Genomic DNA, 14116 nt, shown 5'->3' with positions numbered 1-14116 from the left:
CTGCTGTGGCTCACTGATGGATTGGCCACACCAGACCCTCTCTTCACCACAGCTTGCTTCTCAGCTTTGGGTGTGTTATTTGGGGTGCATGCGCACTTCAGATACTAGATGTAAAATAAGCTGAACTGGATTTCTCTGTATTATGCTTAGAAGAGTTACCATGTCATTCTGTTGGAAATCTATTTCATCAGTGATGCTAGATAGATGTCTGAAATAAGATGTTTATGACATATTTTAAGTAGAGATTCCTTTGTAATATTGTGGACACGGTTAGAGCTTTGCCAAAGAAACAGTAACATATGTAGGAATAAATGCTGCTGGAATTGCTTCCCATTCCACTCTTAGATAAGAGATAACCATGCCGTGTTCAGTTTTGGCCTACTCTCTTTCAACAGTAAGCAATATTTGCTTGCTTTATAACTTTCATCCTCTACCCTATGAAGCGTGCATTGCTCCTGTGTTTATTCCAGAGTTAATTTAGTAGGCAGGTCTGCAGTAGGCATGATAGGTGCAAGGCTCACTATGAGGAAAGAGGGCTCCCTCTGTGGAAAGTCCCCATTCATGTGCTCCCTGTGCACAGGACATTTCTTGTCAGAACTCCGGTCATTTTCAAAATACACTCACATTTTGGACTGTCGCTGAAAAAAAAAGAAACAATACCTTTAATTTCTAAAACAGTAAGGCTTTGTATTCCTTAAAGCACCAGATACCGAGGTTCACTCAAACATCAGATATTGACAGATTGACAGAAGTCCATGTTACTGTTTTCAACCACTGAAAGCAAGCTGGAGTGGATAGCTTGCATTCCTCTTTCTATCCTCAGCCTGCACTATAGTCACTGTAGCATTGGGGTTTACTTCCATTTTTTCCCCGAAGCCATGACATTAGCAGGAAAACCTATAAGTATCTATGGGGTGCCTCACCTGCTATAGCCTTATGCGTCTGAGCCACAGGCCACTGCTAATAGCTTGGTGTTGCAAAGGGCTGGGTACCCATGAACTTGGCATCTGCACCTGCAAAGAATATGCCCCAGTCCCACAGCCAAGGGTCTCCAATCTGGCCACAGCCCTTGCTTTCTCTTTGTTCTCTCCAAAGTTGTCATTCTGGAAGTCACTCAACACTGTGAGTTGTACCAGGAGATATGACTAGAAACATTCCATTCTATTTCTGAAAGATATGGAGGTTTCTGTGTTAAGTCCACTTTCATTTCAGTGTAGAAAGGAAATGGCTATCCTAGAGCCTTCAAAATAATATTTCCTAGGCAAGAGACATATTCCCACACACCTCCAGTTTCATCTGGTTACTTCATCATCTTCTCTTTTTTTCTAACACCACCATATCATCAGCTTAAAACAGAACATATCGATCAAGTTCCAGGAAGCAGTGAACGTTAACCTTGGAATTGCTATGCCATTCACATTGTTTGAATAAGTTAAGGACAGAAATAGCAGTTAATGGAAATTCACCATCCCGTTAATTCTTCAACATCCAATATCATCTCAGTTGTTTCTCCTACTTTGGCCAAATAAGACCTGAGAGCAAGCCAGAAGCGTATGCTGGCAGGTAAGATAGACCGACCACAAAAGAGCATCTCAGTGCTGGAACTGACTCAGTGTCTTGAAGCATTTAAGCACAACTGATTCTACAGATGATGAAGTTCAAATAAAAAAGAAGCTGGGTTCCACACCTTCTATTACTGGTTTCTGGTGCTGGGGTCGCTTTTTATAAAGGACAGGTTGTGGAGATACGTGGGGAGGGAGACATGAAATCAAGGTCTTCTGTGGTTAGCATGCTTATGTAACAAACCAAATAACCATTGAAAAGCTAGAGGGACTGTACCATGGGACAGGCCTGGCTTAGGTGGGACAGGCCTGGCTTAGGTGGCACTGGCCATCTTCCTTCTTCTCAGTGCACTCTGGCAGCTGCTACCATAGCAACAACATGTAATTAATGTAAACAGTATCAGGAAGGTAGGGCTCGGGTGGTCTAGTCACGACTAGACTGTGACCAGACCAGTCAAGAGTGAGAGCACAAATCCCTGAGGTCAGACCCCAGTATCAGCACAGAGCAATGAAAGTGTGGATCAAACTACCAGTGCCCATCAGAGCCATTCCTGTCTAGAGATGCACTGAAATGCCAGCTGTACTCATCAGACCAGGAGTCTGGTGGATCATTTGCTTTTCCAAGTGCTTATATTTTGAAAGAGTTTGCATTGAAAATGTCCCTCTCAAGTTAAATTTTTGCCAGGTTTCTTTTTGCTACTTATATTTCCTTTGGGGAAAAAGAAAATAATGGCTTCTTCACCTTCCTAATTCCACATGGAGTGTTGCACAGGTTTCTGTACTCAAAACAGTGTTCAGTGGTGCATGGTCAGGACTGCTTCCTGGGAAAAGGACTCACTTCTCTAGGAACTTGGCCCTTAACTCGAGATTGAGTGACATGGTCCTAGGAACTGTCTCCAGTCCATCCCAGTGAGAATCTTGTCACTGTGCGTCACAGAAATCCTATTATTAGCAAGATGGAAAGTCACAAGTCAGCGCCAGCCATCCTGCAGCACTCCCTCCCCCAAATTCCACAGTGCATGGCAAGCTCTCTGTTAGCAAGATACCCATCCTACCTGGCCAGCTACCAATGTGGTCCTGACAGCGTTCCAGAGCGATAGGGAAGGAGATTCCCGCTTCAGCAACAAGGGACCAATCAGCAGCGCTCCAACATAGACAGGAGGCCACACACACCCATACTTCCAGGAAGAATCCACCCCCTTCTGCTTCCCCTTTGGACGCCAGAATTCCTGTAACATACAGAGGTCACCCTTCTGAAAAGAAGGGGCCCAGGGAGCTATTTGAGTCACATCCACTGTCATCTCCTCCCTATATCCACTGCCCTAATGTCTGAATTCTGGAAGCCGGAAGAAGTTCTTGAGAAAAGCTTAGTTCTGAAGTATCATCCAGGCATCATTTGATAGGCTGCTTCATGCCATTTGCTTTGGCTCATCGAAGAGGAGGGGGGTCAGGGTTGACTGCAGCTGAAGCAGTCCCTCACCTGGCAGCAGTCTCCAGAAGATAGGAGGACTTCCTGGTGCTTTTCCCTGCTAACACATAGAGAATATTCCCAGCAGGACCTGCTCAGGAAGCTGTGATGTGAATGGTAAATTCCTGAACACCTGAGGTTCCCATGCTGTCCATGTTGCTAGGATGAGAGCAGGATGATAGGACTGTGGGTGGCGCTCAGGCTCTGTCTGCATGAGCTGCCGTGGGCACGGTGGTATGGGTGGCAGTCTCAAAACATCCCTGCAAACCTGCCGTGGGCGTGGGTTCACTCAGAGGCCAGGGTGATAGGCCGTCTCCCAGAGCCATCTTCCAGCTTTCGGAGTATACCTTCCATGCTGTCCTCAAGTGTCAGTAAGGCTGTCACCAAATGGTGTGTATAATATGTAGAAGAAAAACAGCACTTAAATGTTGGTACTTCTGTTTTGCAAATAGTCAACATTTGAATTTTCTATAGGCCAGAAAGTTAAGTACACTGGGAATAGACCTACAGAAAGAACCATATTTTTTTTAGTGATTTGTGTTAGCCCTTGAAATTCTTAATAAATGTTGACTACTGCATATTAAGAACCACCAAGTGATAGTTTTATTACGTTTTATAGTTATTTCTTTGATGCACTAGAATTTTCTGTGGGAGAAGTAGACAGCTTTGCCAGTGCAAAACTTCTCCTCACCAAATAGAAGAAATGACATTGTATGACATTGCTCCCCTCCAGATCCGAGAATACTCTCTCCCTCTTTGCAAGAGTTAAGTAAAATGATCTCCCAGAATAAAAGTGACCAAACTTAAGTCCCCAAGAAATGATGGTGGCAGTCCGAAGGGTGAGGGGAGCCTTGAATGATGGACTATCTCTGAACTGGGATTCTTAAAGTATTGGGGAAATGGTCTGCTTTTCAATAGAAGCCAATTACAAGCAGTTGTAACAGGACTGAGGGGTATTTTACAATGCTTTGTACTCATTTTGTCAGAAAATTTACTGCAAAGAAATAGTTTTAATAACATTTCCGTGCTTCCCATTTGTTTTCCATTGCTCTGCTTTTGATGTGTGGATACTAAGCAGTGTTAATAACCATATCATGATAAACCAGAGGCACTGATTTTGCTTGCTTTTGTAATTCCTGTTTTCATGTCAAGTTTCTTCTTCCTTATATTCTGTGAATATGAACTTAGAACACTTGGCATAATTATGAATATCTACCTTATTTCTGTAACTTAGGACATTGGGAATTTTTCAGTAGTGAATTGGGCAATTGCCTAGTAGTAAATCTCAGCCTTTCTCTCTAGGAAATAAATCTATTTGTAACATTTATGAAAAATAAGCCTCCTTCCAGAAGTTCATTATTAAAGATACTTGCTAGGGCCAAGTTCTACTGAGGTACATGTCAATATATGTATGCCTGTGCTCTCTCTTTCTGTAGGCAAGGCAGTTTTCCTGGCATGAACCAGAGTGGACTTATGGCTTCCAGCTCTCCCTACAACCAGTCTATGAACAACAGCTCTGGCCTGATGAACACACAAGCGCCCCCCTATAGCATGGCTCCCAGCATGGTGAACAGCTCCACAGGTAACTGGTAGCTCTGCTCTGGAGCCTGTCTTTCCTTCTCCTCCTAGGCTTGCACAGTGAATACCTGGACAGCCAGCTGGTGAAGGAGGATCCCCTCGTGAAAATGGCACTCGTACTACTTTTCCATTCTGGGAAACCTCCTCAATCTATTTGCAACTTGAGGATTGCTTTGTACTTTATGTAAATTTTCTTAGGTATTCTGTGTCTTATAGTATGTGCGTGTATTGCCAGCATCATTGGAGACTGTTTATGAGATAGCCACACTAAAGTCTCTTTGAGAATTGTTAGCACAATCGGAAGGTCTCAAAACAAGAACTGCCCTTTTGACTATAATAGAGAGCAACTAGATTTAGAAGACACATTTCAGAGGAAGCAGTTGAAGGGTGGGACAGGGGGGTTGAGGTTTGAGGGAAACACCACTAAACATGTGTAGCAGTGGCTAGTTCCTAAGTATCATGGCTGGTGTCTGTGGAGAATCTGCTGTCCATGGGTCATCGTGGTGCTTTACTCCCAAACAGCAGTGAGGAGATAGCTTGTGGAACTAGAAACTTGTATGTGTTTCCACTGGACAGGGGAGACTGTCTTAGCAGGACTCCGACCTCTGGTGACCACCACGTCTGGCTCCACATCTGTGTCCCCTGGGGCCTTGTGACACTTCAAGAGCGCACTGTACCACAAGGGCCCCGGGCTCCTTCAGTCCACATGCACCACCATCAGCCACTCTGCCCAGGCAAGGCCTCTGCTGTCAGGCAGCACCAGAGAGGATGCCCCTCCTGTGTGCATGCAGCCAGGCTCCCCAGAGACTCCTCTCTCGTGCTTTGTGCAAGAGGAAAGCATAGAAGCTGTTAGCCAAAATGGAAGCTTTAAGTAACTAAAATAGCTTTTCCTCGTGTTCAGCAGCTAGACTGTACTTCTAGAGAGATAAAAGTAGATAGCTCCAGGCTGGGATGTAGCACCGTGGTAAAGCACTTGCCTAGCAAGCATGAGGCCTTGGGTTCAATCTCTTGTACCAAAAAAGAAAAAGTAAAAAAGTGCATAGCTCCAACAGGCTGTCAGCTAGACGCCCTCTCTCCCGGCCAGCGCTGCCTCGCACTAGCTGTCACCATGTATGTTTCGTCTGGCCTTCTAAAATGAAATTACTTCAGGGCATTGAGAATACGGAATAAACTTCCACCTATTAGCAGCACTCCTTTTTTTCCCTTCTCCTTTGGCCCCCAGAGCCGCAAATTACCAACAACAAACAGATGGTACACTGCTCTGCCTAAGAAGACATATGTATTTCTGAGCCATCTCCAGTTTAACAGGGACTCAGAGGATATCTTTATTATTATTATCATCATTATTATTATTCAGATAACTCAACCATTTGCTTTTTATACCAAGGAAGACTGCATCATTCATTTTGAAGTATTCAGTTTTTAATAACTTAAATGTTTATTGCATTTTGCTGTATACACTTAGGTGGTAGTTATTTCAGTTTCATTAAGTCAGATTACTGGGTAGAAAGTACATGAGCACATTTGAGGAGTATTGGGTGTCTATCTACTGACAGAGACTTGTGTGTCTGCTGTAACTGTTGGTTCTGGGGAAGGGACACGGGGGTACAGGAGTGATGCAGGACATCCCTGTGTAGCTTGGGTGGTTTGAGGCTGAACACTGCACTAGCCTAGAGATACACTGTGAATGGCCCACCATCGTATCCACCTACTTGGTTTGGGCCCATGGAGATAAGCCTGTGCAGGAGGGAGTCCAGCATTTCTCCACAGAATGCACTTTCAGAGGAAGTGAAGGTAACACCGAATGCTGGCCAGAGCCAGCAGTGGAATTTTCTGAGTCTGAGCAGCCAGTATAACTGGCATTCCAGCATCTTCTTTGCTAAGCCTAAAGGATTATGTTGTAGACAGTGTCCATATCCCCCCCCCCAAAAAAAATTATCCTGTGTAGTGATAAATTGTTACAAGCTTCAGCAAGCAAATAATTGTTTAAATGGAGTCCAAGTTAAATATAAATGTGACAGCAATTTCTTACAGAAAGTGCCAGGGAAGTTGTATGGTAAGCAGTGGGGAGTTTTCTTTCTGAAGGAGGCTATTGGTTCTGTTTTTAACTATATGGAGTAAAAGGCTAGAATTTATAGGTTGTGGGTGAAACAGAAATTGTAAGCTTGTTAAATTCATCCTAATGCAGTATCTATGTTGTTAATTGGGTTACTCTTATTTATGTTCTATTTATAATATTCATTAGCCTTGTCTGTCTACATATAAACCATCTTGAAGAGAATATCTGAACTCCTAAAAGCTGTATGTTCTGTCTAATTCTGAATATGTCTCCCCAAAGGCCAGACTACAAAACAGGGCATTTCCACCACCCTGTCCAGTAGTTGACAGAGCCACAGCTATACTTCCTCTTAACCTGGAACCCTGGCCAAACCCCAGTAGCAAGCCTTTGCTCAACCCCAAATGCAGAGTGCCCAAAGTGCTCCAGTAGTGCTTTACAGAGAAAAGGCCAGCCACACTTCTCACTTTCAGAGCCTCTATTTCATCCTGAAACTGTTAAAGCCAATCCCAAGGCTGCTGTTAGAGTCTGCTTTCCTAACACTCTCAGACCATTCTCACTCCAGACTGACACTGGAGAGTTGACCATGTCACCTGGCAGAAGCACTGCCAGCTTTGTGCAGCATTAGCTGCTGAGCAGAGAATTTGCTATTATGAAAGTTAAAAAAAAACAAACATTTTTTTTTTACTAAAATGTGAATCTAGCACCTGCATACCTGTGGTCCTGGGGCATAGCTGTTTTCATATAGGAAGTCTGGGGTCCTTAGCACCTCCATGCTGGTGGTTATCTAAGTAGTATTTTAGCAATTGTTTGTTTACTAAGTTAATGATTTTTGCCACCTACCCCCAAGGAAAAATACAAAGGACTCAACAAATTATGACAACTAAGCCTCTTAAACTTGGGATGAGGAGTGCCTTCAGGAGACTGCCCAAGTCATTGGTGCCTGACTGAGGATGGCTAGCTCTGTCTGAGAGCCCCATGGTTCTAAGGACCACTCATGGCAGGGGGCCAGGGCCCTCTCCAAGCAAGGGCTCAAGTAGGCAAGTTTCAGGGTTTCTCTCCCCAGCATACAGCATGTCTCTTGTGTGTGCTATTTAACCATGTGCGTGATATTTTTGCTACATAAAAATCACAAACATCTATAGCTGTATAGAATACATAGCTAACCCCTTTGCGATTTTAAAAACAAGGCATATTTTGCAGAACATAGCATATTACCATGAAGACAAAAAGATTGTGTGTTTCTGATCCTATTTTGCCATCTTTGGAGACTGATTCTTCACCTTTGTAGGCAGACCAAGTGGAAGGAGCTGCAGGAAAGCAAAGTGAATGTTTGGTTTGGTCTGCTCGGGTTATATGTTCCTTATGATCTTAGAATGCATCAGATGCAGGACATAGTGGTACCTTAGGTCCTTCTCTATACTTGCTTTGAGAAATTACTCGGATGTGGCCGGAAGTTTGGCCTAGTGGTAAGCGTGCTTGCCTAAGCATGCAGGAAGACCAAGATTCGACTCCACAGTACCACATACATAGACAAAAGGCCAGAAGTAGTGTTGTGGCTCAAGTAGTAGAGCTCTGTGCTTGAGAAAGCCCAGGAACAGTTCTCAGGCTCTGAGTTCAGCTCCTAGGACTAGCAAAAAAAAAAAAAAAAGAATTACTCAGGCTCTTAAATTTCAGTGGTAGAGCCAAAGGCTAGTGCCTGAGATGTGTGCAGCACTGAGGACACACTTTCTGCAGCCAGCAGCCTCTCTTCACATTCTGGCTTCCGGGTGTCTGGGGAAGAAAGAACAGTTTCTTTGTCTCATGCACCCTTAGAATAGTAGTGGTCTCCTTTTCTGAGAAAGGAAGAAAAACTGGTGCCCTGAAGTATCCTTGCCTGGGGAGGCATATGGCTCTGCAGAAATTCATAGAGGGGATCTGGTAAGAAGTCAAAAAGCAGTGTTTCAACATAAAGAATGGTAATAGCCACAGTCAAAAAAAAGCCCACTTTTAAGATCTACTTAGCAAAGTAAAATTCACATTGTCAGGCAGAAGTACTTAGTAAAACTATTACTTTAAATTCTACCCTTCTTTTCCACTTAAAATAATAGAGCAATGCATTTTAACAGTTTTTATATTTATATTTTCCAAATGCCCCATTTAAAAATATATAAGAGAGAATGAAGAGAATTGGGGAGTTTTAAACCAACATTTATATGTACATCCATAAAATCTGACTTACAAATCAGTGTAAATCATCATGATTCATATTGGCCTAATTCTTTATGTTTAAAAATTACCTTTATGTATATTAGCACACTTAGTGAATAATGATATTAATATTTCTCTTTTCAAAATAATATTCAGACATATAAGTACTGACAAAATGATAAGCTGTTGAATTGGAGAAACCATGTGCCCTGCCCATGCCAGTTTCTCTGAGCTGCACAGGTTGTCATTGCCGTGCACTGGCCCTGGGTTAGCGCAAGTATATGTGGCCTGCAAGCCTGTCCTTTTGTTCTCATAGAAAGGGTGAGTTTAAATGTACAGGTTTACTAATTTCTATCTTGTTAGGCCCCAGAGAGAAAGCTGCATGAAGCAATCCACTGCTTTGCACAAGGCAGTCTTCTTGGTAAAATATCTCTCAGCTGCGATTTTGAGGTTTCACACGTTCACAAAAATAACAGCATTTTTAGCTGATCCCAATAGATTTTTCTCTGCAGCTGCATCACTTGAAAAAGCTTTTTGTTCCAGTTCTTAAAGTCTAAGTATTGAAAGTAATTTGGGGAGGGGGGGAGAAAGAAAAACATCCCAATTATGATTTGTGTGTGTTGTGATGACTTTAAGGGCTGCCTGGGCTGCAAATGGGCTTTGCAAACCCAGCCAGTACACAGTGGAAAACCCAGGATTTCAAGAGCGCGTTATTGAACATGGTGCTGTAAACTCGTGGGCACGTGGCAGGGTGGGCTTTTTTGGCAGGACCTATGGACTCAACCTGCAGTGATGGCAACGATATTAGCAAATTAACACCACTGAGTGTGCCAGCATATTCACCAGAGCCTGCTCACTGCACTGCTGTAATTAAAACTAATTATTTTCTAAAACGTAGTAATACATGAACATGTGCAATAATCATTTTGTAGTGGGCAATCTGCAGAGCCTTTTTCAAAGCTGTTTTTCTTTCTCTCCCCCCCCCGCCCACTTTTTTCCCCTGGCTTATTGAGCCCATGTATCCCGCCTGGTTGAGACAGCACTTGCCTTTGGTTGGTCTGAAATGCATCTTGCTCAGGAGACCCAGGTTTATGTAATCTTGACCAGCGTGTTCTCAGGTTTTCACTCCTTTATAAGGCTCATCCTTCTCGCCGTCTCCCTGGCCTCCCAGACTCCTCTGTTCTTCATACATTTGCTGTCTCCTTCACAGCCCTTCCAGCAGAGGGCTGTGCCAGTGGTTTTTCTGGGAAAATGCCGCTATTATCCCTTGGACAGCCACACAGACCCCCTGCTGAAGCCTTCTTCCTCCATTACAAAGAAATTGGAACTGGTGTGTCTGGATTTTTTTAAACCTGAAAGTGTCTGTTAGCATCTGAAATCAATGTGTCCCCTGCAAGACCTTGGTCTGCTCATGCCTGGAAGCCGACTGCAGCTCTGAGCTTCAGGGTGGCAGCATGGTCTGGCCCTGCAATGGCTGTGGGTGTCTGAGCTGGCTTGGAGTTGCTCTGGAGGGGCGGTGACCACCACTTCCTGCAGCTGCTGGCCTCCAGCTCGGTAACCAGAGGTTTCCCAATCCTCCCTCGTAGTTTTTGGAGTCATCTCCATGATTATCTACCTTTATCACAGATCGAGCTTGTGCAGCAGATACAGATTTTTTGAAGGAAGTAAAGTGAGTGAGTGAGAGTGTGTGTGTGTGTGTGTGTGTGTGTGTGTGTGTGTGTGTGTACACTGTGGAGTATTTATGAGCTGAGGAAATAAAACTAAACCCCTTAGGCCACAGACACCTGGCATTCGCCTCTCATACTCGAGGCTAGTTCAGGGCCTTGTTTGGGTCCTTGCCTTATTTCTACTGTCACCAACATGCAGATGTTCAGAGGTTTGGTTCTCAAGTGAACACGGTGACCATGCATTGTTTGTGCTGTTATCATTAACATGACACTACTCCTTAACTGCCATTGTTATTATTAGCAGAGGAATGCCAAGACTGCTGCACTACTGTTCAGATTTCATGTATCATACTGTCCACGTCGCCATTCTCTTTTCCTCCTTCAAGGGACACTCAGGCGCCCGTGCTTCCCAGAGTAGCGAGTGTGGGCAGCAGCGCAGTCTGGCAGCTCCCATGTATAATCCTCACTCTTTCTCCTGTTTTCGATTAGCATCTATGGGTCTTGCAGATATGATGTCTCCCAATGAATCCAAGCTGCCCATGACACTCAAAGCGGACGGCAAAGACGAAGGCACTCCACAGCCCGAGAGCAAGTCGAAGGTACTTCTCCCCCGCATGTGGTGGCACTGCTGGCTGATGCTGTCGTGCCCTCAGCTTCCCTGGTGCCTGGTACTGGCTGCTGTGTTCCTGGTTTCTTTTCCTCCGCATGCCTCACTGTGTGCAGCAGGAGTCTCCTTAGCCTTCTTTCTTTCCCCACCCCCTCCATGGTGTGGATCTGAAAGTTACTAGTTCTTAAGGCATTAACTCATGGCTGGGGGAGGGGGGGGGACAAAACCCACTTGAGAGAGACGCTGCCTCGGGGGTGGGGAGAAGTAAGGAATTGTGCCTGGTTTTGCCACTTGTCGCCATTTTCTCCGCCCTTCAGTTTATAGCTTCCTGATTTGGCCACCTCAGCCACAACGTACTTAATATTTTGCTTTCCTGCCTTATTTGATAAATAAGGTGAACAGCTTGTTTTGTTGTTTTGGGTTTTTTTTTTCTTTTTTTTCCTCTCTTTCATAAGGGGTAACCCATGCTTAGCATTCCATGTAAGCTTGACATAAGCATGGTGCTTCGTGGCCTATCCAGCATCCAGCAAACTTAACCAATCATACTAATTGAGAATGTTGTTTTAATACCTTTATATGTGTGTGGTTGTGTGTGTGTGTTTGTATATGTCTATATGTATATATATATATATATACTAAATGTATATATATATAATTAGTCTGTTAAACTGGATGTATTTTTTGTTATTTAAAATGAAGTTTGCCCTACCTTTGTCATTTTTTTTTTATTCCTCTACCACAGGATAGCTACAGCTCTCAGGGTATTTCTCAGCCCCCAACCCCAGGCAACCTGCCAGTCCCTTCCCCAATGTCCCCCAGCTCTGCTAGCATCTCCTCCTTTCATGGAGATGAGAGCGATAGCATTAGCAGCCCGGGCTGGCCAAAGACTCCATCAAGCCCTGTAAGTGGCTCTGGTTGTTTGTCTCTTCTGGTTTTTGGGGGTTTTTGGATAATTAATTATACTTTAATGCTTGCTTATTGATTTGCTGTATAAGATTTTTTTTCTTCATTATTAATCCATGAAAGGTTTTCTTCACAAATAATTGCAGTAGTAACAAAGCAAGTAATGTTTGCATGCATGGTCGAGGTGGGTTCTAGTAATGCCAGCTGTTCTGTACTGACCGAGCCTCCACACAAAGATGGCAGCTCCTGTTGTCCATGCCCTCACACAGGAACCATGCGGGGCCAGCCGTGGACTACATGACACGTGTGGCCCCGATTCAAGCTTGCCGTGGGCTGTTCCATCTAAAATACCTTACTCAAAATTGCCTACCTGAAATAAACAAGGAAATGTTATGATCTGGATATGGTTTAGCATAACATCAGCCCTGCTTTGGTTTCAAATTGAACATCTAAAATGAACAACAAGGTTCCAGAAATGCCTCTACCTGTGAATTTTAAAATGTATGCCCTCAATGGAGTTAGTCAAGACAGAAAAATGGCGTTCTGCCCGAGAGTGCTGGTGATCTTGAAATGAGTATTGGGTTTCATATGATACATAAATAATAACAGCAATGGTGATATACTTGTTAGAGAATTCTTCTAGCCTTAATGTTCTCTAACTATAGACTTGGGCCTTTAGTTTCCTTCTAAAAAATTATTTGTGCTATAAAAGAGTAATGTACTATAGTAACCTTTATTTTACATTCATGTAGGGAATTAAAAGATCTTAGGGGGAAAAAAACTTAACATGCAATTAGTTGCCAAGAAGGCTTAATTAACACACTAATTTCTGTAAGCCAACGTATTGAAGAGCACAGCTCAGAAAAATGGTGTTGGAGAGAAAAAGAACCTGGCTGTGCTGGATCTGGCAATCTAGTCACAACCCAAAAGTAGGCTGCTGTTAATTATCCATTCCCAGGTTAAACAGAGAGAGCCTGACGGGTTGAAGTCTTACTCTTTGTAGTAAGTGTTTGTGGCACTCTCATGAAGCTCTGGAATAACCAGCATTTTCCTTTCGTAAAAGGGAAGAGTGGTCTGTACCCCGCTCCCCTGTGGATATATTTCCAGGAAAGGAGAGCGCGATGCTTTCCTTCAGATGGTTTAGTGCTATTTGTGTTGAGTTTCAGAAGGCAGCCAACATGTGTGGGGTTTTTTCCCCCATAATTTGCCCTACATGTTTTGTTATTGTTGTTTCTTTACAAGAGAAGGCCCTTTGAATCAGTAATGGTATTAATGAACAAGTAAAACAATGTAAGATATGTCTTTAAAACTTAAGATAATAGGAATTTATTAAAAATCAATATTACTATTAGGCCTTGTTATATATTTAAGTGCTTACCTTGCTGGTCCTGGAATAAGAAAGAAGGACTGAGAGGAAGATTGAGTCAGAACTTGCCCTCTCCATCCAGAAAGTCCTTAAGGAACATGTATAAAAGTGCTTCTCGGGGCTGGGAGTTTGGCCTAGTGGTAGAGTGCTTGCCTAGCATGCACAAATACCCGGGTTCGATTCCTCGGTACCACATACATAGAAAAAAGCTGGAAGTGGTGCTGAGGCTCAAGTGGTAGAGCTCTAGCCTTGAGAAAATCCAAGGACAGTGCTCAGGCCCTGAGCCCAAGCCCAAGACTGGCAAAAAAAAAAAAAAAAAAAAAAATGCTTCTTTCCAGCCAGGCCCTGGAGGCTCATACCTATAATCTTAGCCCCTCATAAAACTGAGACCAGGAGGATTATGGTTCAGAGATACCCAGGTCAGAAAAGTCCACAAGATTCTATCTTCAACTAACTAGAAAAAAAGCCAAGGTAAAGATGTGGCTAAAGTGATAGAATATTAGTCAACAGCAAGCATGAGGTCCTGAGTTCAAACCTCAATACTAAAACCAGAAGAAGAAAAACAGAAATCCTACTGTTACGCATGCTTATAAATTCCATCATTCAAAAGACTGAGGCTAGCTTAGACTATATTGTAAGACTTTCTTTCAAAAAAAATTACTACTTAAATATAAAACTAAAACAGGTAGCCCTTTTCTTGGTTTTTGTTTTTTCCTTTC

The 14116-nt window shown here is 43.4% G+C and overlaps 1 protein-coding gene across 8 annotated transcripts in view; it reads left to right on the top strand.

Annotated features, from left to right (window-relative positions):
• Nucleotides 1-14116, top strand: part of Arid1b (AT-rich interaction domain 1B) — a 323358-nt gene that overhangs the window by 283140 nt on the left and 26102 nt on the right. For 6 of the 8 annotated variants that reach the window (XM_090337918.1, XM_090337915.1, XM_090337920.1 and 3 more), the window contains 3 exons: nt 4467-4612; nt 11011-11120; nt 11871-12029. In XM_090337918.1, the coding sequence (XP_090194044.1) occupies nt 4467-4612; nt 11011-11120; nt 11871-12029 (415 nt within the window). The remainder of the gene's footprint in view (nt 1-4466; nt 4613-11010; nt 11121-11870; nt 12030-14116) is intronic. The other 2 variants (XM_090337916.1, XM_090337917.1) reach the window with 2 other exon arrangements.

Source organism: Megascapheus bottae, chromosome 8 (assembly GCF_031878675.1).
Source record: "Megascapheus bottae isolate mThoBot1 chromosome 8, mThoBot2.hap1, whole genome shotgun sequence".
NCBI classification, from domain to species: domain Eukaryota; kingdom Metazoa; phylum Chordata; class Mammalia; order Rodentia; family Geomyidae; genus Megascapheus; species Megascapheus bottae.
This window is presented reverse-complemented; position numbering and strand designations above follow the sequence as displayed.